The sequence below is a fragment of the Phoxinus phoxinus genome (genome assembly GCF_949152265.1).
Source record: "Phoxinus phoxinus genome assembly, chromosome: 21".
NCBI lineage: Eukaryota > Metazoa > Chordata > Actinopteri > Cypriniformes > Leuciscidae > Phoxinus > Phoxinus phoxinus.
This window is the reverse complement of record NC_136896.1, coordinates 7401617-7427125: the sequence shown is the minus strand read 5'-3', so window position 1 is coordinate 7427125 and position 25509 is coordinate 7401617. Positions and strand designations below refer to the sequence as shown.

Below are 25509 nucleotides of genomic sequence, written 5' to 3'. Positions count from 1 at the left end.
TTACTGAATGTTTCCAATCAGTCCTAATGGAAGAACTTGTAAGTTAAAGCATGCTCGGTGAATTGAACATAGATGTTGCCTCACAGAAGACTTGTGCCTCCAGTGAAGTAGGTCCAATTAGGATCTAAGACTTTCTCAGTAAAGAAAAGTAAATGTTAACTGTTGTTAAACAAAGGCCCAACATCGCACTAAAGAAACTCTCAATGCACATTGTACTAATTTAAATTAATGAAAGAAAGAAACAATAACATTAATCAGAGTTATTTACACCACTATATAAATAAATTCCAACCAAGCTGCTTTAAAAAAAATGTATTATTATGCAGAAATTAAGCAAATAATATTTAATTTAGTGTAGGCTATTTTTTAGCCAAGACAGGAGCTGTATATTTGTATATGTCTAGGCCTATTTAAAATATAAAATTTCCATTTGAGATGTGGATTGGCTACAGCAACTGAGAGTGCAAAAATCTATGTTTTAGTTATTTCATAATAGCTACTCCTATTATTTTTGTTGTTATTTATTTGTGGTGAAACAATTTAAAACAGGCTATTCAACGCGGTTTGAATAATGTTTTGAGCATTTTGGGAACGACTTAGTGGATTTATAGATCATCAATAGAACCTATTCCCCGAATCCTCTTAATATTCTTATTTTTCCATTTTTTATTTAGTATGTATGGTTTTTTGTTTTATTTTGTTTTTAGTTTGTTCTTCATTTGTTTGTTTTGTTCTTTGTCTCTGGTATGGTATGTCTGTATAAATGTTTGATTGTATATTGATGGTTTTACACGTTTGTACCCATTGTTGCCTTCAATAATAAAAATAAAAATAAAAAACTCTTAGCGCGAATATATACAGCGGTAAAGTTGTTATGTTGCTCGGTTTTCGTCCTGTTATTATTTACATTGGACTGTATGTTGGTTAACAACAGTTTTTGCTGTTTGTTTGTTAGGGTTAAAGTTTGGCAAAATGTCTGGTTGTTTTAATATAAAAAAAAGAAAAAAGAAAAAAAAAAGATCATCAATAGATAATCATCATCTTCATCATCACCACCATGCTCTATCATGGGTTCATAAAGGGGCGATAAACTGTTTAATTTACATTTATGATGGGTACGTGTTACTGTCACCACTGAACGTGCTTCACATTTCACTCACGAAGCAACCTTGAGGAAACAGACCTCTGATGACGGTTATTTACATTTGCTTGTCAGTGTAAGTGTGGCGGAATATGCGCATTGACAATAATGCCAGCAAGAGACCCGCTTATCGAAACACTTAAAGGTAGGACCTTCGATGTGCTGTTTTATGGTTATTGATCAGTTGTTCTGGTCACGCAACAGATGATGAAAGGCTGTCAGAGCTGTTAGCAGCGCCTGTTGTTGGCAGATAAATAGATAGCTAGCATACTTCTCTTATTTTGCACACTCAGAAACCCCGTTTTGAATTAATATCGAAGTGACCACACTGGAGAGGATGTTTTGATTGCTGCTCTTTAGGATATAGTCTGAGTTACTATATTTTCCGCATTTTTTGTAAATCTCGGGAGACAAATACGTAACATTTGTATACTACAAAAAAAAGAGTAGCCTATTTGTCGTTTAAGTATCCGAGTAGCCGTACTAATAGGGGAGAAAGTCACCATGAAATCAAAATTGACCATTTTTTATTGAATTGTGCGGCATTTAGGCTATTATAAATTATTTATTCGTGCATACATCATTATTTTTAAATGCTGTGCCCTCGTAATCTTTAATCAAAACACATCTTCTCTGATGACCTGTTTACAGGCGCAAGGGCGGGACAACCTGTCACTCAAGCAATAGCAAACCACAACAATGGACAAAATCAAGTCCCGCCCTCCATTTTTGTTTCTTGTTCGAGAAGCCAATTTAACTCAAATCTTTTTACAATAGGGAATATTGTCAATATTTAACACATTTCTCTCTGCTAGTCTAAAAATACAACCAAAACACACAAAGCAAAAGCCAGTCTGGAGCAGGGTCAGAAATTTCCTCTCTCCGCTCCAGATCCATCTCGTTTTATCATATTCCTGGCAACCAAGTATGCCAGTGTGTGTTGTTTTGAACTGGTTTAATGATGCAAGGGTTATTCCACGTACCTACATTACATTTTGTGGTTAAAAACAGAAAACTAATCATTAACCATAATCCTCCCTGTTTATTCCAAGTGTGCATTTTGAATTTGAAATCGGAGGGCACTGTGACTGACTCCAACCCACACCTGGCATCCTGCTGTGAGCTCCTGGAACTAATACTGCAAAAGGGACTACAGCGTGAGATCCACACACCAACACACACTCTCCTGTACACCTGCACATTGTCACCTGTCAGCAAACACAGGGCACATTATTACACCTGGCACACATTGTGAGAAAATACATACACATTATAGGCGACATTTATTGCTGTTTACAAATAACAAGGATGTGTCTATTGACAATATACTTTAGAAATGTGGACACACTTAACTTAATTTATGTTTCCCATGACGTTATAACCCTTTGACCTGAATTTTTAAGCTTAAATGCTCCAAAGTAGTTGTACACAAATTAAACTGTACACACACATAAACTGTCTACATATGCATTTCTTTAGTTCAAGATAGTAAAAGGAAAAGCAGCAAGCAAGTGCATACAAAAACATTCCAGGCTAATTTTAATTATATAATTATTAGTAGCTGTTTGTTTCTTAGATAAAAAAAAAATACAATTATTATATAATGAATGCTGCATGTCATTCATTTTTTTAGAGCCTGTTCTCAGCTTAGCACATAGAGATTACTGGCATTGTTTCGAACAGCTTCTACAGCACGACACATGTGGCAGGTGAGTCTTTATGCACTCATTGCTTCTCATTTTTAGGATAATTTATTATGAAAGAAAATCTGGGATTCAAGGTCTAATTAAAGGCAGGGCAGGCGATCCGGGATCCAGAATTTTTTATTTTATTTTTTATTTTTATGCTGGTTGAAAGTCTATTCACATCCTGATAGCAATCACTAAGTTAAGTGGTCTAAATTGTATTTATATATCGTCTGTGGAAGGCATAGGACCATAAAATGTTTGTCCAATCATCGTATTCGGTCCGAATGCAATGATACGATGTCCTACCTGCCTGTCAACATATGTATTTCCATACCTCCGCACACAGACATCACACGTCATCAGCGTGTTTCATGCTATGTAGAGTTAGACAGACGTCAGTCACCGAGCACCACAACCGAAACAGCAGCCGCCTTTTACAGATCCTCCTGAACCAAAACAATGTGTTATGCTGCGTTCACGCCATAACTACCGTAATTTGGAAGAGATGGAAACCCGTGATGTTATACTCGCAGCGGTTCGTGACTCAAATTTATGCGTTTCAATGGCAACGCTATCAACACAGAAATGAATCTGCAGCAGTCAGGTAGTACAGGTCAGTGCTCATAAGGTTGATTATGTTGATTATCATTGTAATGTTATGTGCTTTGAGACATGAGGTAGTTTAACGCCGTCTCTCGTCACACTTTTCCCTGCTGTATGAGTTCATGTGTTTGACATCTATGCTTTGAAAGCTAGCTCGCTATTGCTAGCCTCTCCGAAAATGTCCTACCCTACCCTATCCAGGACATAAACTGTAATGTAGGATTTTGAAACATTTAAAATGATAAAACATTATGGATCAATATAAATAAAAGAGGTAGTTTTTGTCATTCCTAAATTGTTATTCTAATAATTGCAATAACAATATATATATATATATTACATCATAATGCTTCTATTTTTAAAAATAACAGCTTATGATTAATCACAATCACATTTTTTCTGAAAATAGTGCATCTTAATGATCAAAATGTTCTGTCTGCCCATGAAGGTTGAGTTCAGTCTCTTTGGCAGTGCAGCAGACGACAGCCTGCAGCAAACTCATTACATCTCAAGGCCGAGGACGCTTCTTCATACGGCTCATGTTGATGAGGAGAACCCTGGGAAATGTAGTTAAACACCTGCTGCACACAAACAGAGTAATCGAGGTTAGTGGACACTCAGAGTGATGACTGAATCTCGTCTTTTACAGAATAATCAACATCATTTCTTTTCTTTGCAGTGGTATTGCCCCAACATTTCTATTCTTAGAAATGAGGAGTTTGTAGGTGAGTTTTTGGTTTCACAAACCATCTAACTTTAGCCGTTGTTTTTAAATTTTTTATTTGCTGTAAATAAATAGTATCCCAACTGTTTCCAAACAGAACCGTTTCTTTCACTGTCTATGGTGTTGTCAGAAATGAACTTTAAGATCAATATTGAGGTATGAACCACTAAGCCTGTGTATTCGCTATATAATATAATATATATATATACACAATGTGCTGAGTTTGAGATTTGTTGCTGTAATTTGTCGTTTTTTCCTGGGAACTTCCTCTCTGTGACTTTAATCTCAGAACTGCAGTTTCCTGGATGAAAGCTGGCTGCTCCCGGTACAATCTTAATATTCTGACATGCTTCATTTGCCTGTATGTGCATGAAGAGGTAATGTTGAACTGCATGTTGCAAACCTTGCTTGTGTTTTAGGTGTGTCAAATCTATGAAGCTGTTCCCTGTCGGGAGCTGGGAATGGTGCTCAGGTTAGCATGTCGGCATGTCTTTTCAATTCTGAATGCTGCATTTGTTCGTTATTTTAGCCAGTTATTCTAGAAATCATTTTTGTTCACATTCTGATCCCCTCCTTTTGCTGTCTGTGTTGAAAAAATAGTGCGCAAATACACAATGCACGTTTTTGATTGTCTAGATTGAACAGCACATATTACTAGTTAGTATTCCCATTAATATCCCATATTTCTTTCTGAAGGTACCTAGATGGACGCGTGTTTGTGCTGGACCTGCTTCAGGGTAGTCAAGCTCAGGCGGATATGTTTGCCGAGCCTGGTGACATCATTGATGAAATCAATGGGATATCACTGAGGAATGCTAGCAATGGGCAGGTCAGAATAAATCATACCCATAAAATGTGTCCTGCATGACCCAACATTCCAACATAAATATATATATATTAGATTGCTTCTACAGACAGCCTGATACATGTGTACTCTGTTCTCTGCTTTGCCTGAATTGATTAAATAATCATGATATGCTTCTGTGTTCACATTGTGTTTGCTTATTCTAATACTCGTTCATCAAGATGTGGTTCCTGTCATCGCTTTAAAGGAAAAGTTCTTTGAAAAATGACAATTTTGTCATCATATACTTGTTCCAACCAAATATTATTTTCTTTCATCTGGGAAACACTAAAAGAGATGTTAGGTACAATGTTCAACCTGCTGGTTTCCACGAAGTGGATGATAATGCATAAATGTAAATGATAATATTAACTGCACATGATTAAAGTAACATTAAAGTTATTCAAATGATTCATATCATTTATGTGCTATATTCCAAGACTTCTAAGGCCAAACAATAAGTGTTAGTTCACAAACATTTTTTTTTTATTCTGTCCATTACTCACTCTCATGTCATTCCATCTAAAACCATAAGACTAGTTCTGTGCTTCCATTGAAAGTCTGCTCACCCAAAACTCTGACAGTTAAAAACGTACATAAAGAGATCGTAAAATATATCCACATTTACCAAATTTTGACTGCTTTATGTATGTTTAAGAGTGAATAAAAGCCTAAATTAAAATTGTTCTTCATATAAAGCAATCGTGTCTCTTCAGAAGAGTTGGATTAAGCTACTTGATTCAAATAGATTTATTTTACGATCTCTTTATGAATGTTTTATAATGTTTTGGGTGACTCGACTTTCAATGGAGAGACATTAAAAACATTCAACAAAAATATCTTCATTTGTGTTCTGAAGATGAGCGAAAGTCTTATGGGTTTGGAACAACATGAGAGTAAATAATTGATTACAGTATTTTCACAACTAATGTGATAAACAGACCAAAATAAAAGTTGTGTAGTAGTGCTCAAATCTGATTTGCACCAGCATTTTAAAGGTGACATGAAATGAAAATTCACCCTATTTTCCAAATACTTGTTGATCTTATTGCGAACGTATATGACTGTAATTTGAATTAAAATATCGTAACTCGATCTTCCGGTGAAACAACGTACTTCTCTCTGGTGATTTATGCAGTTTAGTCGACCACAAGGTCCAATCGGCAACTGATGCATAGAACCAAGTCGATAATTGATTATCCGATAATCACTCGGATGTACAGTACAGCACAATACAGTATAGTATAAAAGATCTGTCAGTACTTCCATTACATCGCGACTTTAAAATATGTCTCTGCAAATATGAAGAAAAAAAAAGATCAATAAAGGTACTGTAAAGATCAATATCTGACTGACAGGCCACACACTTTCCCCCCCTCTAAGGCAGGTGTGGTTTTGTCTAAGCTGAAGGGTCAGCCACTTTCCATTCACTTTATACGTTGGAGAGGAGAAGATGGGTCCATCTATCAGCCGCTGGTCAAACACTTACGAAAACTCAAACAGGAAAAACCCTCGCTTCGGTTTGGCCCGAAACCCGCCTCTCAGCAGGACAGAACTGCGGGCCAGAAGAGAGGGCAGACGCAGTGTGTGAAAGACGGCAGGTACTCTCAATAAACTTCATGCGTGTTTGCAATTGTATTAGTCACAAATACCATAAACAGTCTGGCCTGTTTGATCGTGTTTCATTTACAGGATCCTCTACGCTGTACACCTCTTAGGAAAAGCAAACATAGGAATGGTACAGTAGTTGTGTAAACATCTCTCTTTATGGTGCTCTTGCTTCGCTTTAATCCATGCATGTGTATCATTTTAGTCAATATGTGATCCTAAATAGTGTGATTATTGAATATCAATGTTATTTTTGTTAAATCTTAAGTGTGGAGGTAAGGAGGTTCTGCAGCATGCCATTCCTGAGGTTCTGCAGAGCAAACAGGCAAGAAAGGTACATCTACATTTAATCAAGTGAGTTATATGTAAAGAGATATATGTAAGCTAGTTGTGACATCTGTACGATTTTTCATGCATTCTTTCTGATTTTGTCATACAGGAAGTACTGCTGGATGTAAAGGAGACTCATCTTACCTGCATAGAGAAGTCCAATAAGCAGGTTTGTATTATTCAGTGTTATGTATAACTATGTAAGGTATATAATTTTCAAGCCGAAGTCTCTCCTTTTGTTTAGGAGCTGTTTCAACACCATTTCCCTGAGATATCATGTGTTGGGAGGTTTGGAAGCCAACCTGATTTAACCATTTTTGCTTTCTGTTTATTGTAAGTATACTTTGAGAAACTGTTGTATAATATATGTCTATTCATATATAAGTAATTAAAATGAGATGAATGGCATGCTTTCTTTCTGGAAATATCAAATGTTTCTTTTTTTAAAGTCGGGCTTTCAGGTATTTGATGGGGTGTTGGAATTTGAATAAATGCCTGGCGTATTATGAGTTTACGGTATTAGATTACCGTTTATCTGCATTCCATTTTCTTATCAGTGACATTTCCTTCCAGGCTTTATGTTTTTGAGCTTGTATTTTCTTGGACATTCAGTACTAAACATTTAATTGGTTTCAGGGATTCGCCACAGGCAGGAAAACCAACAGGGTTCTGTTGTGTGGTCCTGCAGGCTGCCACAACTAGTGAGTGTGAAGAGATTGTTAACCGTATAGGTGAGTTTGAAACCACCTTGATTAACAGTGTTAAATTAATAAAAGGATTCGTATTTCAAGCGTCGATCACTTTAGAAGTAATTTGTATATTTTTTCCCCCACAGCTGCTGGGTTTAAACATACAGAATGGTTTGTATGAAAAACCCAGAACTTAAGTGGACTTGACATCTTTTGTAGTTTGCATCATGTTTTTTAACACTATGTATTGTCATATATTTTAATGTATTATAACAATATAGTTTATTGTTTGTATTAGTATATATTATAGATAAAACCTTATTGTAATACCCTGTATTTGTGCTATGTTGTTTTGATAGAAAAACATGAAACACTGAGTCAGTCAGATTTCATGCCTTTATTACATTATCACTGTTATACAACTATTTGAAAACACTTTTTTTTTTTTTAAGTTTAAATTACCACTAAATTAAATGCACACACAGGGGTCCAAGAATACTTGAAAATATATATAATGTATTTATTTATGCATTTAAAATTGGAAATAAACAAGGTTGTAGGATTTAAAAAAAGTAAAACAAAGACAAATTAAATGTGTCATACAATTAATAAGGAATTAACATTCTCCATTCTTTCAAGTTCTCTAATCAAATAAGTAAATGTATGTCACTGAACATGTAAACTCGATATCTTTTTTTAAAGATAATATTTTTGCTTCCACCAAGGCAGGAGATGTTTTTAAGAATATTTTAAGTGTAAAAATAAAAAGCAAACATCCTTAATTTGTTATGCAGTATTTTTTTATGAAGAAATCAATATCACGTTTTGGTGGCCTTTATCTGCGACTTTGAATTTGAAGCACATCTCGCTCTTGGTTTGGGGATTCATTATCTCTGACTTCACTCTCCTACGACCAAGAACGAATCGTTCTTTTGACTTGATTCCTTTCAACGAATCAGTTGAGCCGGTTCACACAATAGGTCTGAACCATTCATGTACGCATCGAACTGAACAGTCCTAGTGGTGCTCGAATCAAACTGTTCGAAAGAATCGATTCTCGCGCTTCTAAAACGTCATCACAATGGCCCGGAATTTCCTCTTTGCCAGATCTGGCGCATGCGCAGATCGAAAAAGAATGCGGACTTCGCAGCTCTCCCAATATTAAACTGTTTGATGGCCATAATTCGATAAATCATGTCGAAAGCACCATCTCAGCCCGGTTCTTCGGGTGCCGCTGCCAACCTGGGACCTTCATCGTCCTCCTCCAGCTCCTCACCCTCGGCAGGTGGCACGACGTCCCCCGCTAACGTGCTGCACGCACAGCCCGAAAAACCCCAGCACTACACGTACGTAACGAAACACCTTTACACCCACCTGATTACACATGCAAATCACATATTTCATGCATCACTAATTTCACACGCCTCTGATGCGTAATTGTGGGCTCTGGGTGATGAGCTGGATCAAGAGTTGTGTTTTGTGGAGGCCTAGTTGTGTGATATTATGCATACCTGCATTGTATTGGGATGCTGTTTTGAAGGATACACTTGAGCATCCTGGCAAGAGGTCTGGTGATTTGTAAACACAATAAAAGCAAGCTATACAATGCTTAGTCTGATATGTTACGGATATTGATATTGTGGTTTAAGTTACATCCAATATTTTGATCTGTGCTTCATTTAACTGATGATTAAGCATCACACAAGTAGGTTCCCACATTTTATGACCAATGAATTTGCCTGATTTTGTCATACACTTTCTAGTCATTTACCACTGCAAAATTATCAATGAAAATTGAACGAAGAGCAACATTTAATTGGTAAAGCTTCTTACAGCTGAACACAACCAAAACATTTTTATTCACTATAGACTTTTTCAAAGACATTTTATTAATTTACATCAGGGCTTTAACCACCATTGACATGGACAGTATTCAAGCATAACCAGATAGATACTATAGAAATCACTATAGTGGTTTCTATGAAAATCTCATGTTTTGATACATTGTCATGCAGTGTTTTGTCAGTTCAGGTTGTTGCTACACCCCTTTAATCCGTCCTTGCGCTTTATCTTTCTTCATTTTTACCTTCCTTTCTACTTTCTCTGTTTAAGGTATCTGAAGGAGTTTAGGACGGAGCAGTGTCCCCTATTCGTGCAGCACAAGTGCACTCAGCACCGGCCCTTCACCTGCTTCCACTGGCACTTCCTGAACCAGAGGCGGCGGAGGCCGATCCGCAGACGAGATGGAACTTTTAATTACAGCCCTGATGTGTACTGCGTTAAATACGACGAGGGCGCGGGGAGTTGTCCTGATGGAGACGAGTAAGAACCAGCAAGATACTCCGTTTTTTTAGCCACAGTGTCTGAATTTATGTTGATATCTGTTTTTAATTGACTTCCAGGTGTCCGTTTTTACACCGAACAGCCGGAGACACGGAGAGGCGGTATCACCTGCGGTACTATAAGACTGGCTCCTGTATCCACGAGACAGATGGGAAGGGCCACTGCAGTAAGAACGGCCCTCACTGTGCCTTTGCTCACGGCTCCCATGACCTCCGTAGCCCTGTCTATGACATCAGGTAGGGACCAGGGAGTTGACTTTTAAAGCAATAGTTCATCTGAATATGAAAATCATCAACATTTATTCATGGTATTGTTCCAAAACATATATTCGTTCTCTTCTGTGACATGCATAAAAAGTTATTTTTTTTTGAAGTCATTCATTGTATTGCTTCCACATTTATTATTATGATTCACTACCATGTACTTTGGCATTGATAAGATTTTTATCATATTTTTGAAAAGTCTCTGATGCTCTCATGGCTGCGTTTACTTGATAAAAAAAACTGTAATATTGTGAAATATTATTACAAGCTAAAGTAATTTTAATGTTATTTATTCCTTTGATGGCAAATCTAAATTTTCAGCATCATTACTTACATGATCCTTCAGAAATCATCGAATATGGTGCTCAAGAAACATTTATTTTTATGTTGAAAACATTTGTGCTGCTTAATATGTATTGTGGAAACTGATACTTTTTTTCAGGATTTTTTTAAATTCTTTGTTTGATTAGAAAGTTCAAAAGAACAGCATTCATTTGACATAGAAATCTTTTAACATTATTAGTATCTTTACTGTCACTTTTTCTACTGTCACTTTTGATCAATTTAACGCATCCTATAATAAAAGTATAATTTTTATTTTTTATTTTTTTAATGGTACTGACCCCAAACTTTTGAACGGTAGTGATCATTGTGGATATTTTCCTTGGTTTGACGTTTATATTTTTAATTTCTTGTTCAGAGAGGTTCAGGTGTTAGAAGCCCAAGCTGCGACTGGATTGGTTGAGGGAACATCTGGAGAAGGGCAGTCAGGAGTTGTGGCCAGCACTGCGCTCATAGAAAAGACCCTGAGTGAAGATCCACGCTGGCAAGGTGAAACCAGCCACTAAACATACATATACATACACACACTCGACTTGAATATGAACTAAAATGTCACTTTACATTTGTGTCATTCTTCATGTCGTTCTTTGCCCATTTCTCTTCATGCAGACAACAGTTTTGTGCTCTCGCACTACAAGACTGAGCTTTGCAAAAAACCTCCTCGGCTGTGCCGTCAGGGCTATGCATGTCCCTACTATCACAACAGCAAAGACCGCAGACGGAGCCCTCACAAGCACAAATACAGGTCTGAACAACAAATGCCTCATTGTATAGAAAACCTAAAGGGATAGTTCACCTCACAAAACTGGCAGTATTTACTCTCATGTTATGCTATAAGTACATCGTTATTTTTTCTGGGGACACAAACTAAGAATCTTTACGTAGATCATTTCCATACAACAACAGTTCAGGGTGATGAAAAAGGGACAAAAAAGTTATATTTTATATATTCTAAAGTGATCGCTTAAAGTGAAGAAAATACCAAAATTTAAGCTGTTATTCACTAATATTCTTCCCTTCTGGCAAAACTCATATTTTCTTTCAAAAATAAATGAAATGGATCCTGACAGCTATGGTTCTCCGTTTGTGTTTGATGTAAAAGTGATCATACAGTTTGGTATGATGATATAGTGTAGTGATGCACTGAAATTTCAACATCCAAAAATATTCAGCATTTTGATTTCGGCTGAAAAAGTTTTGGAGGGCCGAAAACGTGACGTTTAATAGCGCTTCTCTCCAATGATGTCTGTCGCTAAAAAGTCTGCATGTTCTGCGCGTGTCTATGAGAATGAGTGCCGTAGTTTTATCTACTGCACAAACTGAATCGCACATGACGCTCATGGTGTTTTCACCGTCTGCCATGTCAACATTTCATTTAAAGGATAATTCCGGTATTTAACACCTTGAGTCTATATTGTAGTTTGTTTTGGATGAACAAGAGTGGTGGACAACATTTTTTTGACAATGGTTCCTCTCTTGAGTTTTTGACTATAATTGAATTGGCCATGGACCCATTTAACATTGGAGTCAATGTGCATGTCTGAAAATGTCATTAAAACAGCCAATAATGTTCGTTTACAAAACTGTTAAACTCACCGAGTGGTTAGTGGTGTTCGTTGATGATTATAAACAATATATCGTCGCAATGTATGATTCCAATCCGTTTATTTTGCTATAGTGGAACTATTTTTTCAGACACTTCACAACCGTGTAACTTACAAAATGACAAATAAAACACGACAGAAACTGTATTTCGCAACACTTTTTGTTTCTGGAACATCAACTAACATCACTAATCACTCGGTGAGTTGCACAGTTTTGAAAACTAATGTTAAAGGTTGTTTTAATGACATTTTCGGACATGCCCATTGACTCCAATGTTAAATGGGTCCATGGCCAATTCTTTTATAGTCAAAAACTCGAGAGAGGAACCATTGTCAAAAAAATGTTGTCCACCACTCTTGTTCATCCAAAACAAACTACAATGTAGACTCAAGGTGTTAAATACCGGAATTATCCTTTAAGAAAAGCTACCGCCAATTCAAATACACATGGAAACTCAAAGATCTTTATGACAAACTGCCAAAATAAAGGTTTGGTTTCACTTTAGAAACTTTGACAGAAATATGTTACTATTATATAATTAAATGCTGATTTATTATTATTATCAAAGCAATTTCATTCAACCAAGATGTTTTTTTTTTATTCGTGTTTTAATTTACGCAGTATACAAGTTATGTTGTGCAGCACCTTATTTGACAGATTTTTTTTAAAAGTAGATTTATAAATGGTTAAAGTTGTATGAATTCATTTTATTAGACACCATTTTTTATTATACTTTTTTTTTTTTTAATTATTGATTTGCTGTTTTTTAATTTCCGAATCATTTAAATTAAGTCATGAAATTAAGTCTAATATTAATAGAATTATATGCATCCTAGTGCATCCTGAATTTTCAGTTTGAGTTTCGGTTTGATTTTTTTGGGTGTATTATTCTAGATTTCCAAACTTTTTGGTCAACAGAACTCCTTTGACTTAAAATATTTACTTGAAATAACTTTTAAGTTAATATTTCTGTAATTTAACAACATGTTCACGGTTCTCTGATGTTAGTTAACTGTTACATGCAACAAACTATTGTTTTTATTTTAAAATTCTGAACTATTCCTTTAAAAAGTACTGACAAATCAGATAGCTATGTGTGCAATCCCATTTGAATGAACTTAATTTCCTGCTCTGTAGGATGGTGGCTGACATCTTCCATGCTAATAATGTTTGTTTGTTCTTGAAGAGCCCTGCCGTGTCCCTCAGTGAAGCACAGTGACGAGTGGGGAGACCCCAGTAAGTGCGAGAGCGGAGAAAGCTGCCAGTACTGCCACACGCGGACAGAACAGCAGTTCCACCCGGAGGTATTTCACACTCGGTCTAATGGAGCTGAACTCTGTTTAACATCAACATTTACAGCAAGAACAAGGACATTTATGAACCTGATCTAATAAAACGGTGCCTATTTGATTATGCTGTGCTTGTGATTCTCGATAAGGTTGCTATTTTGTTTGGCCCTTTGGCTTAAGAGGCTCTTTTTTAGGTTATTGATTAGTTGTTACTATAGCTCACATTTGTTCTCTTCCTTTTCTAATTCATAAGACACACATTTTTGGACACTGGAGAACGACAAAACAGGCAGAAAAAATAAAGAACCTGAGCCATATTTTAAATGGATGATTCAATGACTTGCTCATAAAGACTTCACTTGTTTCATTACTGTATGCATCAGCATTTTTGATGAATCTTTTAAAAAAAGTTTTTTTTTAAGTCACTTGTCAAACTATGTAATTGATACAATCTTTATTTGAAGCGTCAAAAAGGTGATTTACCCTATTTTAATTGCTACCGTAGACATCTGAGCTATAAACTTTATTACAGTACTTCTGTGATAATATGAATTATTGTATAAGACAGAAATAATGATACTGTGTGGTTGTTTGTGAAGCTGTTTCATATCTATACATGATGATAACTCTCTGTGTGTCAGCAGCAGTACGAATGTAAATTTGAATGTTCGCTGTGATCGTACGTGTTAAAGGTTTAATAGACACAGGATGTTTTGACATTTAGGAATAAGATCGTGTGGGTGTTTGAAGAGATCGCAATCTTTTAATGATTAATTGTGCAGCTCTAACTCCGTTTTTCTAAACTCTATTAAAACAATACCTAAAATAATTATAAAAATATATATTGTGGCCACGAATTAAGAATTCGTTCCCACAACTTACTAATACATCAGCAGACCAGACTGACCACTATTTAACTAAAACAAGGGAACAAATTAGTAAATCATGGCCACGTCTTACTAAAATAAATTAGAGAACACATTTTTTATTTGCGGCCACGATATATATTTTTTGCCCACATGTCATGTGTGGGGCTCCGTAATAATTAATAATGAACTGTTTTACTGGATATTTAAAAATATTTTTAATCACAATTTCTACCTGATTAAATATTTTAGAGCTTGGCAGATACAAAATGATTATTCTGTATATATATTTAAACCGTTGTTAAGAGGGTGAATTCAATATGAAAAATCTTTTAGGTTTTAGTCTTTAATTTTTTGTTGTTTTAACGTATTTTAATGCTTGTTTTATCTTATTTTCAATTATTTTAAGTTATCTTGAAGCCTCTTTGGATGCTTGCTGAGGCCGCCTTGTTGAGAACCACAGTTATACACTATAGTAGAGAAGAAACCAAACCACCCAGAACACCCTAGCAACCGCATAGCAACACCCCAATATTTTTTTGGTACTTTTAAATAAGCAAAGCAAGCACCACTAGCATTTTCTTATTTTCCTAATAATTCATGTTTTCCTCCACAGATCTACAAATCCACCAAATGCAATGATATTCAGCAGAGTGGCAACTGTCCCAGAGGGCCGTTCTGCGCTTTTGCTCATTTAGAAAGTAAGGTTACATTTTGGAAAGTTCTGTGATGACACTATTAACACTACACATTGTATTGGATGTTTTATATCTGTTGTGAAAGTGAATGATGGTGTGAATGAAATATGTAATTTAGTCGTTTCCGTTTGCTTCTCAGAAGTAGGTGTCAGTGATGAGCAGCTGGCCGCACAATGCAGTTCACCTCTTGCAACTTCCTGCCCCAATACCTTTGAAGACTTCTGCCAGAGTGGCCCGAGTGCCACCACAGAGGAAGGGCTGCTGGGAAGGGTTCTGTTTGAGGAGTCCTCCAGTCTTGACGCCTGTCTAGGAGGAGAGGGGGGTTATGGGAAAGCCCCTGGGTTTGAGAGGGAAGACCAGGTAAAGCAATAACACTTTCTTAATTCTTTTATTTGAAGGCTTTGGTATTCTTGGCACAAACAAGGTTTTCTCTGTCATGGAAAACTTAAGAATTTAAAAATGATGATTTCCAGGCCAGGAAAGTCATAAAAATGAGTCATCCCAAACTTTACAAAGTATATTTTTTGCTCTGCTCTATAATATGGAATCTGGGTTAGTAAGATTGTTTATGTTTTTGAAACAACTCACCAAGGCTGCATTTATTTGTTGTTTATTTATTAATAATTATTACAATTTAAGATATATGTTAGAAGTTAGTCTTTGTAAAGTTGGTGACATTTGAGTGAATTCCAAGGATTGATACTTCACATACAAATTGAAATATATGCCAGGCAGAAAAGTTTTGTTGTTTTATTTGAACAATTTTCACATCTTTCATACAGGCCAAATATAGAAGTTTTTCATTGGAACATCGCAGCAGAGATATTTCCTCCATGCATAGCAAACAGGTATTAGTCACATTGATTCAAAACAGACAAACATAAATGAAAACTACAAATAGACCAAGCACCTGGTGTTTTCAGGATTTGTTGGTGTTTCTGCCGGTCGGCAGTCCTCTCAGTATGTCCTCCAGCGTACCTTCCAGCCTGGCAGCCACCCCACCCAGCCCTGCACCCCCTGGCCTCTCTTCAGGCATGAACGCCAACGCTCTTCCTTTCTACCCTACAAGTGACACAGTGGAGTCTGTAGTGGGTGAGTGATTGGTCAGGAAGATAGTACACCCTAAAATAAAATTATGTTTTCAAATCTATAAGGTACACTATGTAACTTTTGGACCTTTTAGCATAAAAAAAAAGAAACCTTGCATTTTGCAGTAGAACATTTCTTTGGTTGTGCTTCAGCTCTGCATGACTGTGCTGAGGAATATAGTTCTTTCTCAGGACTAAAAAAAAGAGGGAGAGAGATTATCCTACTGCTCACAAAACATTCACTACTAGACTTAAGAGATAACCAGTTTAGATGGAAAGGATCTGAAGCTGAGTAGCCGAAGATGTTACAGTAGCTTTACCCATTAATAGACACGGTACTTCCTTAAATATAATAATTCCAATACAGCGCTACAAGCATAATGAAATGATTCTTCACATTAGATAATTATTTACAATGAACTGTTCAATTTATCTGTTCAAAAAAATACCTTACTCTCCTGTTGAGTACTAAAAACGCCATCTCAGCATCACCTTTACAGCATTTCAAATCCCTCAGTTCTCGCCATCTCCAAAAAGCCAAGCCAATGTTGATTCTTGTTTTATTACGAGCTCTGGCACATCCTCTTTTTGCCAGCAGACTCTCCTCTGTTTGCCGCTTGTTTAAAATGTGTGATTCCTCAGAAGTTGGAGATTTAGCTGCTCCATGTCAAACTTTCTTGCTCACTGTGACACCCAATACATTTAAATATACTTTGAGCTTTACTATTGAGGAGAATGTATTATGACTGTTCTGTATGTTTAAAACAACATATGTTTCTCATCTTCACTAGAATCTGCCCTGGATGATCTGGACCTGAATGACTTTGGAGTCTCAGCTCTTGAGAAAAGTCTGGAGAGTTCGGCTCTACCCAGCATGGGCCTCATGTTAGGTTGGTGACGACTTTACAGTCTTATCAAAAGAAGATGATAGGATAGCGTTGCTGCTGTAAACTGTAGTGTCATAACCTCAGAAATTCAGCTTTGACTTCCATCTTCAGTTGTGTTTTTGTTCTTGTTTTTCTACAGGAGGCAGTCAGTTACAGAGTTCAGCACCTGTCAACATCCCTGGCTCCCTAAGTAGCCCATCATCTTTCAGATCACCCTCACCTTCTCCACCAATCAGAGCTCACCATTCGCCATTCCTCTCAACGCAGTTGTCACAGCCCAGCCAATCAGAGAGCAGCTTTTTGGGGACCTCCCATGGTTCTTTAGGTTTGTGTTATTTTTATGGCAGCTGACTGGGTTAATGATGTAAAACTGTGTTATTCATCTTAAACTCTTAAGGAGCATTTACTTTTTTGCAAGGCTCCTTCTTAATAACAAGTTTAGACTTCTTGTGAAATAACTAGGTCAATATTCTTGTTTACAAGTGCACTGAGAGTATATAGCGGACACATGTAGCAATAAATTGGTTTTGTTGTAATGAAATGGATAGACAATGTTGTGGATCCAGTCTAACATGATTTTGTTTTGTTTTTGTAGGTTTAAATGGCATGAACAGCAGTATTTGGGAACATTTTCCAACTGGCCAAAACTCGCCAGGTACCCCCCCAGCCCTGCACTCCACGGGGAGCATGTATGCCGAGGCGTCACGTCTCAAACAGGATGTGGAGGATGCACACAGGGTGCTGAAACACTGGGACCACAGCTGGAGACAGATGGCTCAGGTCAGACTCCATCTGTGTGTGTGTGTGTGTGTGTGTGTGGCCTGGTAAACCCTACATTTTGGGGACAAAATGTCCATTGGCCAAGTTTTGGTCCCCATGAGGTCATGAAGTCATGTTTTTTGAAAATGCTGAACGTTTTCTGTGATGTGTAGGTTTAGGGGTAGGGTTAAGTGTGTTAAGGGTTAGTGTAAGGGATAGAATATACAGGTTGTACAATATAGAAACCATTATGTCTATGGAAAGTCCCCATAAAACATAAAAACACAACATTTGTGTGTGTGTGAAAGGGAGACTGTGTATTGTAAGGACTCTATAAAAGGATTTCACACTTTTATAGTTTTCTTTTTTCTTTCTTGGCCTCATTTTTCACCCTTTTTCTGACTCTAAAAAATAATCAGGAAGATGTTGGTACTGTAGCTTTAAGACATCCACATGGATGTGATGATTTTCTATCCTGTTTGCATGTATAAATGACCAATATTTTTAGTCTGTTGTTCATCATGATAGGCCAAGTTTCAGAATACAAATAAATGCTGGGCTGTCATATGTAAAGACACTCATGACTGATGACACGATTTCTGAACAACCTTTTCTGTTAACTGCCACAGTCATTGGCCGTCTTAAAGGCAGACGCAGAGGAAGCTCGTCACGTGGTGGGGCAGCTGGGAATGGAGGCGGAGCGCGCGCGGCAGGCTGAAGCGGAGGCGCAGCAGCAAGCAGCTCTCCTGGAGGAGGCGCTAGAGAGCCTACGGCACGCAGAAAACCCACATCTACAGCTTCACCAGCTACAGTTACTGCACAGACTTCCACTCAGCTCCATCTGCAGCCTGCAGGCACAGATCTGCTCCTGCTTGCGCACCGTAGAACAGGTCATTCACACACCGCACAACTGCCATGATGTTTAATCCAAAAGTGATTTGATTTTGCATTAAGAAATTTAAGCTTTTATACTAATTACTTAAAAGTACTATTAAAAGTAGTATTATATTATACAATGGTAACACTTTACAATAAGGTTTTTAATGCATAAACTAACAAGTGAGAAATATATTTTTACAGCATTTATTAACCATTGTTAATATTAGTTAATACAAATCTTAGTTCATGTTTGTTCACAGTGCAGTTAACTATTGTTACATACAACTTTTGATCTTAAAAATGCTGAGATTAACATTGTCTTGGATTAATAAAGGCTGTAGAAGTATTGTTCATCGTTAGTTAACAAATTAAACCTTATTGTAAAGGGTTTAACCAAGTGTTAAACCTATATTATTTAAAATACTAATATAAATAAATTGTCTAAAATAATATAACATTATTTAAAATGCATTGTGCTAGTTTTTTGTAGTCAGTTTTAATTTTAGGGTTAATTGTGCTTTACATTTTAAATACATTATGTTTGTGATAATAAAAGGGGGACATGTTTCATTGCCATAAAAATAATGTGAAAATGTAATTTCATATTTTTTTTTTCTGTTATGATTCTGGTAATATGTGACCTGGAGATTTCTTCAAGGTTCACCTAATAATCTGACAAGTAGAGCTCGATTAGATTAATAATAAGGCATGTTGGACTGTATTTGAATCTGTCTCGTTCCTTCTTCCAGGCTGTGTTCAGGAAGCAGAGATTGTATTGTCTATCTTGCGATGAGATGGGATCAGTGACGTTACCATGCCAACATGGCCTTCACTGCGAACGATGTGCATCCTCGACAGAATGCCCGCTGTGTACCGAACACCAGTAGAGCATGAATATCCCACAGTCATAAACTCTTGACGTAATTCTAATGCTATAATCCAGACACTAAACATAAACCCTGACCCCTCACAGGATCTCATTTGGACATTGCCGAAGTTCTTGGTTTAAAGCTGGGGCTAAATGTGTCCCACAAAGCCCAAATCTAAAATAAATGAAACCACCTCAGCCTTATCTTGGCTTAAAGCTGAGACTTTTATTGAGAAATATGATCTTGTTAGATGCATATTGACCATATCAATAAGACATGCCATGCCATATCCTTTACACTAGCATGCAATCAGTCCTAAACCTCAGTGGGACCATTTTCTTCCTCAAAAAGAAAAAATTATGACATACATGATCAGTTTGTGATATTTTCATGTTTATTGTGGGGACAAAACATCACATATATAATAATGTCTCATTGTAATCATAATTTCCCATGTATTTTAAATGAGAACATAACCTGTATTAGTATTCAGACCTTGTCTAGGTTTTGTGGAGCACTAATAATTGGGTTAGTGCTGACATGAAACGCATTAAGAGAATAAGGAACCATTTAAGTGATTATCATACCAACCCTATATGCTTTATGTAGAAGCATAACACATACAACACATATATAGGAAGACAATCTTTTTTTTTTTTTTTTTTACATCTTTAAGTTGAAATGTGGAATGTCCTTCCAAAACATTCTGAAATGTTTAATGTTTACAGAAGAAATGCAGTTTGTGTATCTTCAGTGCAGCTTAAACGACTTTTACCAGAAGGGAAGATTTCATAATTAATACAGATTAGCATAGTAGGTAGCTATATAGGAAATTTACAATTACTTTTGTAGGATTTTTTAAAGGAGAAATTCCAGGGGACTGCTACACAGCAAAAAAGAAAAAAAAAAAAAGAAAAAAAAAAGGTTTTGCAGCTTTTCATTCTCAGGTTTTTTTTTTCTTTGTCATGGTAAACTGGAGGGCAAAAAGCAAGGCGGAAAACACTTTTTATTTAATTCCTAGAATGTGCATATTTTATTTAATACATTGATTGAATTAATACGTTTACTAAAGCAACAGCACGTTCCCAACTGCAGCTTTCTGTTCATGTAAAGGCGTTTTATGTGAACACGAGAATATAAATCATGTGCACTGATTACCAAACATAAGAGCAGTCATAAGCTACGGCTGTCAAAAGAGGGCTTGACTTTCGATTTATTTGGATGATTTTAGTTGAATTCAGTTTGAAGGCACAGTTATATGGGATGCTCAACAGATGACTTCCTTTGAAACAGAACTTCACTGTGAATTCAGAAATCACATGCTCAAGTTTTGTCCATATACAGTGTCTCAGTCTGATTTTGTAAAAGACAATAAATGTATATTTTTGGATGAAAATGTTTATTGTTTTTAATAATATCATAATTACACATCATTACATTTATTAAAAAAGTTGGGCATTAAATAATGTTTTTTATATAACAATAATAGACAGAAAAGTAAACAATAATAATAATTTGGTCTTGATTCATGTTTCTGTCCTCTCAGGCTTCCTGAGACTTCTTTTCTCTCTGCCTGCGTAACTTAACGAAGGCCTGAGCTTCTTTATCACCCTTCCTGGCTTCAAGTAACCTCAAAGTGTTTTCACCTACAAAAACAGAGATGGCACAAGAGCATATTGAATCGATACATATAACAAAAACATTTTGTCATCATTTGTCAATCCCCCATATGTCATTCCGATCTCATTTGATTTTAAACGGGGTTGATATAGGTGACGTACTGTTGGGTTTGGGGTGCATCAAAGGTAGGCGTATCTGTGCGGGCTCTGGATTATGGGGTCCGCCTCCGACTCCTGGCACTGCCTTAAGAGACAGAAACGCCTCTCCTTCGAAGTCATCGCTCCTCAATGTGTCATGGTCCAGCACTGTCACCAGCAGACATGCCCCTGGAGACTGGCACTTCTCTAATGTAACGGAACTGTTAGGGGGACAGAAACCACATTACAACCATAACACCGCAATAGCAATTATATTTGGATCCTCTAAAGCAAGGGTTCTCAACTCTGGCCCTTGAGGTCCACTTTCCTGCAGAATTTAGCTTCAACCCTGATCAAACTCACCTGCCTGTATCTTTCTAGTGATGCGGAAGCCCTTGACTAGCTTGTTCAGGTGTTTTCATGGTTGGAGAAAAGCTCTGCAGGAAAGTGGACCCCGACTGCCAGAGTCAAGAACCCCTGCTCTAAAGACACCCACATCTCTATTCAATTTAGCAGTTTGTATTTCTTCTTTCTCTTTGTCACCCTCTACTAATGTTGTTAGGATGTGCAACAAACTAATGAGCTAAATGATGTAGATTGGGCTAATGAGTGGACAAGGGTGATACGGGTTACTGAAAGGCTTTTATAAAGAGCCTAAGGGGCCATTTTCAACTAAAAAATGTAAACTTTTTATGCGTTTTGGCCGCTCATTTATACAACCCTGATGTTTTGGGGGCTAGAAAACAGGTTACAAACTGCAAGTGTTTGAAAATGATACCGTTATTGTTTCCGTATTATGCGTATTATGTGTTCAGTCTATAGGCGTGTAGTTTATCTTTATAAAGTAACATCGCTAGCTACTGGCCTGGCATACGTAGTACAGCGTTTTTTGTCTCGTTTTCATGAATAAACGTGAACGGGGATCATTTTGACAACTTTATTGTCTGTACGCAAAAAAAAGGAAAAAAAAAAACATTTCCGTTTTTAGTACATTCTTGTTTTGTAAACGCCCTCAATTTGGGGCTTTTACTAAAAGAGAGCTTGAAAGTGTGTGTGTGTGGCATAGTTATCAGCATCTCCCTCGCTGCATAATGCGTGTACAGCTCAAATAAAATTTAGATAATTATTCCATCGCAAATTAACCTCTCAATGAGTAACACTGGCTGTCTATTATTATAGACTACAAAACATTTTCTAATTAATTGTAATCCTCTACATCTGTTTATCTTAATACCCAGCCAATGAGAAAAGAGGGAGTTTTGTATGACGTCAGATTCTAAAAGTGAACTGAATCCGTAAGGGTGTTTGTTGCCATGAGAGTGAGTGCTTCGTTTACATACAATTTAAAGGTCTCCTCAAACAATGGGTTGAGATCACAGTTCTTGATTTTGGTGGATCGTGACTCTACTTCAGAGAACACGTGTCTTGGTTCTAGAGACAGCTGAACAAAAGGGTCACTGGAACCTGTAATGAACAAAACAATCCAGTTTTAAAGGATCAACAGGGATCGAAGGTACAACATGAGTTCGGAGAAAAGCTGCAGCATCATTTATGTGCCGATGCCACTTCTAAAATGTATCTAATGCAATGACATTCAGATATTTTTAAAGGGATACTTCACCCAAAAATGAAAAGTCTGCTATCATTTATTCACCCTCAAGTTGTTCCAAACCTGTATGAATTTATTTCTTTTGCTGAACACAAACAATATTTTTAAGAATGTGGGTAACCAAACCGTTAATAGTATCTATGGTAGTCAATGGGGCCCATCAAGACATTCTTCAAAATATCTTCCTTTGTGTTCCACAGAAGACCCACTGGCGCATGATTCATCAGATTTCCACAGTCTTTTAGATTAGCAAGCATGATATAAAAGGAGAGCGTTTGTCTTCTCACCGTTTGAGTCGAGAGGAATTAGATTGACAGCGTTGAGCACCTCTACATGCAGTTTCTCCTCTGAGCGTTTGTACGAGGTGATGAGAGTGACGGCTCCGTATTTCTCTCCATTAAACACTTTCTGTAAGAGATGTAAACAAATCCATGTCAGGAACACTTTGCTGGATCTTATGGGTAATTTCATTCTCTGATCTCACCTGTTCCCACACATTCCTCTCGAAGAACTTCTCTATCAGCTGATTAGAGCTTAAAGAGTTTTGCGTCAGGTTTACCCGCAACGTCTGAGGAAAAAAATATCATGGATACACAATCGGTCAAAAGCTTGGTGCTGGTAAGATTTTTTTCTTTTTTTGAAAGAAGTCTCTCACCATGGCTACATTTATTTGATAATAAATAGTCAAATCAGTCATATTGTGAAATATTATAATAAGTTGATTTAAAATAAGTGTTTTCAATTTTAATATATATTACAATGTAATTAATTCCTGCATTGGCAAATCTGAATTTTCAGCATCATGACTCCAATCTTTAATGTCTCATGATCCTTCAGAAATTGATTTTGAGCTTTTTTATTACCATAGTTGAAAACAGTTGTTCTGCATAATATTTTAATGAAAAATGTTCATTCTTCGATGAATAGAAAGTTCAAACAAACAGTTTTTCATTTATTTGAAATAGAAATCTTTTGTAAAATTGTAAATGTCTTTACTGTTACTTTTGATCAAAGTAATGCATTTTTGCTGAATGAAAGTATTAAAAACACTTTTGAGCAGTAGTATACATATTTGAAAGGGAACAAACATAAAAACATGAGCATAAAACAATAACACTGACCTTATATTCCTCAGTATGTAGTGTTTCATTAGGTAGTCCATTCCCTTCAGCATAAAAACACTGTTCTAAACACTGACAAAACAAACACATCAAACTAGATTTTTGCATTTCTGAAGAAAATATGAGGAGTGCTTTATCTATGCAAAACTTTCCACCGTGCTAAGAGGTTACTAAGGCGTTCTGGGTATTTTTAATGTATGTGGTTCTGGGTAGAAAATTTAAATTCTCACCGTTTAGAAACAAACCACACGCTTTGAAGTAGCAATCGTGCGGGACGAGTTACATGCTAGAGTGTAATATTTCGTGTTAGACTGAAAGGCTGAACTAACCTGCAGTGTGTACAGTAATCTCTGAAAGTAAACCAGGTGACTGTCCTCTAGCTGAGACATCTGATGCAGAATCTTAACTGAGTTCATCCACAATGGAGTAAGAAGACTGAAAGAGACAATTAAAACATCAAGAAGGTTAAAATATACTGATATAGTCACGCTGAAAAATTAAATAAAAATTAAGTTAAGATACCTGTTAAAATTCTCCTGAACCAAATTCTCATTCATATACTTCAGCTCTTTTTCCAGATATTTCATTAAAGGGACCACAGCCTGAAAATAGAGATTTAAATACTCAATATTGCAGTGGTTTAGAAAAAAGCTAGCTGATAAAACTCAAAAACAAATGCCTTACTTCCTCTGTATCTCTGGAGGGAAGCCTTTGACGCGAAGCCATGTTGCGAACATGTGTCTCAATGTCTGTCTTTAACTAAAAAGAGTGACAACAAACATGATCAAAATGTGTTCTGGTTGTTTTGTGAAAGCATCACTGAGCACTCTCTCTTATTCTTATAGAAAAACTGGCATGTTAATCTTACTCTGAGGAAAGTGGCGTATTCCCATCTAACAGGGAATGTTCTAGCTAACGTTGTGGCAAGATTCACTCAATAACATTGATAATACATTTGTTCGAAGTTATCTGGTCTTTAATAATGCTTTCAAAAAGATCATACATCATTCATGGAACGTTTATAACACTACCTGTTGCTCTGTTCAACAATAGCCATGTTATGAAAAATATCTGCAAGCTATGAGAACCTTTCAGATCAGGCTGCTTTTTATGATTTGGAGCAGGTTATTACCATCATACTTTGACAACAGTATTATAGACAGTGTTGGGGAAATTTACTTTTAAAAGTAATGTGTTACAATATTGCATTACCCCCTAAAAGTAAGAAATTGTATTAGTTATTTTTTTATGGAAAGTAATGGGCTATGTTACTTTTGCATTACTTTTTCTCACTTGGGCTGGCCTTGCTTGTTTTTGTTTTTTTTTTAAACAAAAAAAGTTATATTTTTGGTTCTTCAGTATTTTCACACCAAAAGTGAAATAAAAAGCCTCAGGCTGAAGGAAATGTAAATTCACGCCTGTACAGTGGAGGGCGCAGCTCAAGCAAACCTTTCACCCATTCTGGAATAGGACGCAGGAGAAAAAGGTTCAACACTTACTTAAGCAA

General features: G+C 36.5%; 3 protein-coding genes across 7 annotated transcripts in view; 2 read left to right on the top strand and 1 right to left on the bottom strand.

Moving 5' to 3' along the window:
- Window positions 1-1121: 1121 nt before the first annotated feature.
- LOC306989903 (uncharacterized protein) lies at window positions 1122-8065 on the top strand. Of its 3 annotated transcripts, none has more exons than XR_013795769.1 (16): window positions 1122-1286; window positions 2194-2298; window positions 2775-2850; window positions 3881-4037; window positions 4112-4157; window positions 4254-4312; window positions 4446-4481; window positions 4576-4628; window positions 4853-4985; window positions 6384-6601; window positions 6693-6738; window positions 6877-6962; window positions 7048-7107; window positions 7183-7271; window positions 7575-7669; window positions 7774-8065. XR_013795769.1 is itself a non-coding variant. In XM_079595970.1 (16 exons), the coding sequence occupies exons 1-16, from the start codon at window positions 1250-1252 to the stop codon at window positions 7806-7808; spliced, it is 1311 nt and encodes a 436-aa protein (XP_079452096.1). In that variant the 5' UTR covers window positions 1122-1249; the 3' UTR covers window positions 7809-8065. The 3 variants fall into 3 exon arrangements, 2 of the variants coding, with proteins under 2 accessions (XP_079452096.1, XP_079452097.1); XM_079595970.1 differs by having other exon boundaries at window positions 6877-6942; XM_079595971.1 differs by lacking the exon at window positions 4446-4481 and having other exon boundaries at window positions 6877-6942.
- A 477-nt stretch (window positions 8066-8542) lies between these two features.
- unk (unk zinc finger) lies at window positions 8543-20908 on the top strand. Its single transcript, XM_079595969.1, has 15 exons — window positions 8543-8973; window positions 9740-9949; window positions 10030-10206; window positions 10934-11064; window positions 11185-11320; window positions 13367-13484; window positions 14952-15036; window positions 15173-15393; window positions 15816-15881; window positions 15957-16125; window positions 16913-17011; window positions 17148-17333; window positions 17604-17788; window positions 18397-18657; window positions 19396-20908. Exons 1-15 carry the CDS (start codon window positions 8822-8824, stop codon window positions 19531-19533), a joined length of 2334 nt encoding a protein of 777 aa, XP_079452095.1. The 5' UTR covers window positions 8543-8821; the 3' UTR covers window positions 19534-20908.
- unc13d (unc-13 homolog D (C. elegans)) overlaps window positions 20902-25509 on the bottom strand; it is a 17363-nt gene continuing 12755 nt past the window's right edge. For all 3 annotated transcript variants that reach the window (XM_079595966.1, XM_079595968.1, XM_079595967.1), the window contains 9 exons: window positions 24687-24761; window positions 24525-24604; window positions 24332-24437; window positions 24003-24074; window positions 23366-23449; window positions 23169-23289; window positions 22613-22736; window positions 21297-21493; window positions 20902-21161 (listed from right to left, as the gene is read on the bottom strand). In XM_079595966.1, the coding sequence (XP_079452092.1) occupies window positions 21058-21161; window positions 21297-21493; window positions 22613-22736; window positions 23169-23289; window positions 23366-23449; window positions 24003-24074; window positions 24332-24437; window positions 24525-24604; window positions 24687-24761 (963 nt within the window). In that variant the 3' untranslated portion in view covers window positions 20902-21057. The remainder of the gene's footprint in view (window positions 21162-21296; window positions 21494-22612; window positions 22737-23168; window positions 23290-23365; window positions 23450-24002; window positions 24075-24331; window positions 24438-24524; window positions 24605-24686; window positions 24762-25509) is intronic.

Excerpts from the sequence above, each read along its gene's own strand:
- LOC306989903 (XM_079595970.1), top strand. The coding sequence starts at position 1,250 with ATGCCAGCAAGAGACCCGCTTATCGAAACACTTAAAG. Across the intron at positions 2,299-2,774 it reads ACTGCAAAAGGGACTACAGC|AGCCTGTTCTCAGCTTAGCA; the intron begins GTGAGATCCACA and ends TCATTTTTTTAG. Across the intron at positions 4,482-4,575 it reads ATGAAAGCTGGCTGCTCCCG|GTGTGTCAAATCTATGAAGC; the intron begins GTACAATCTTAA and ends CTTGTGTTTTAG.
- unk (XM_079595969.1), top strand. The coding sequence starts at position 8,822 with ATGTCGAAAGCACCATCTCAGCCCGGTTCTTCGGGTGCCGCTGCCAAC. Across the intron at positions 10,207-10,933 it reads AGCCCTGTCTATGACATCAG|AGAGGTTCAGGTGTTAGAAG; the intron begins GTAGGGACCAGG and ends TTTCTTGTTCAG. Across the intron at positions 15,394-15,815 it reads GGTTTGAGAGGGAAGACCAG|GCCAAATATAGAAGTTTTTC; the intron begins GTAAAGCAATAA and ends TCTTTCATACAG.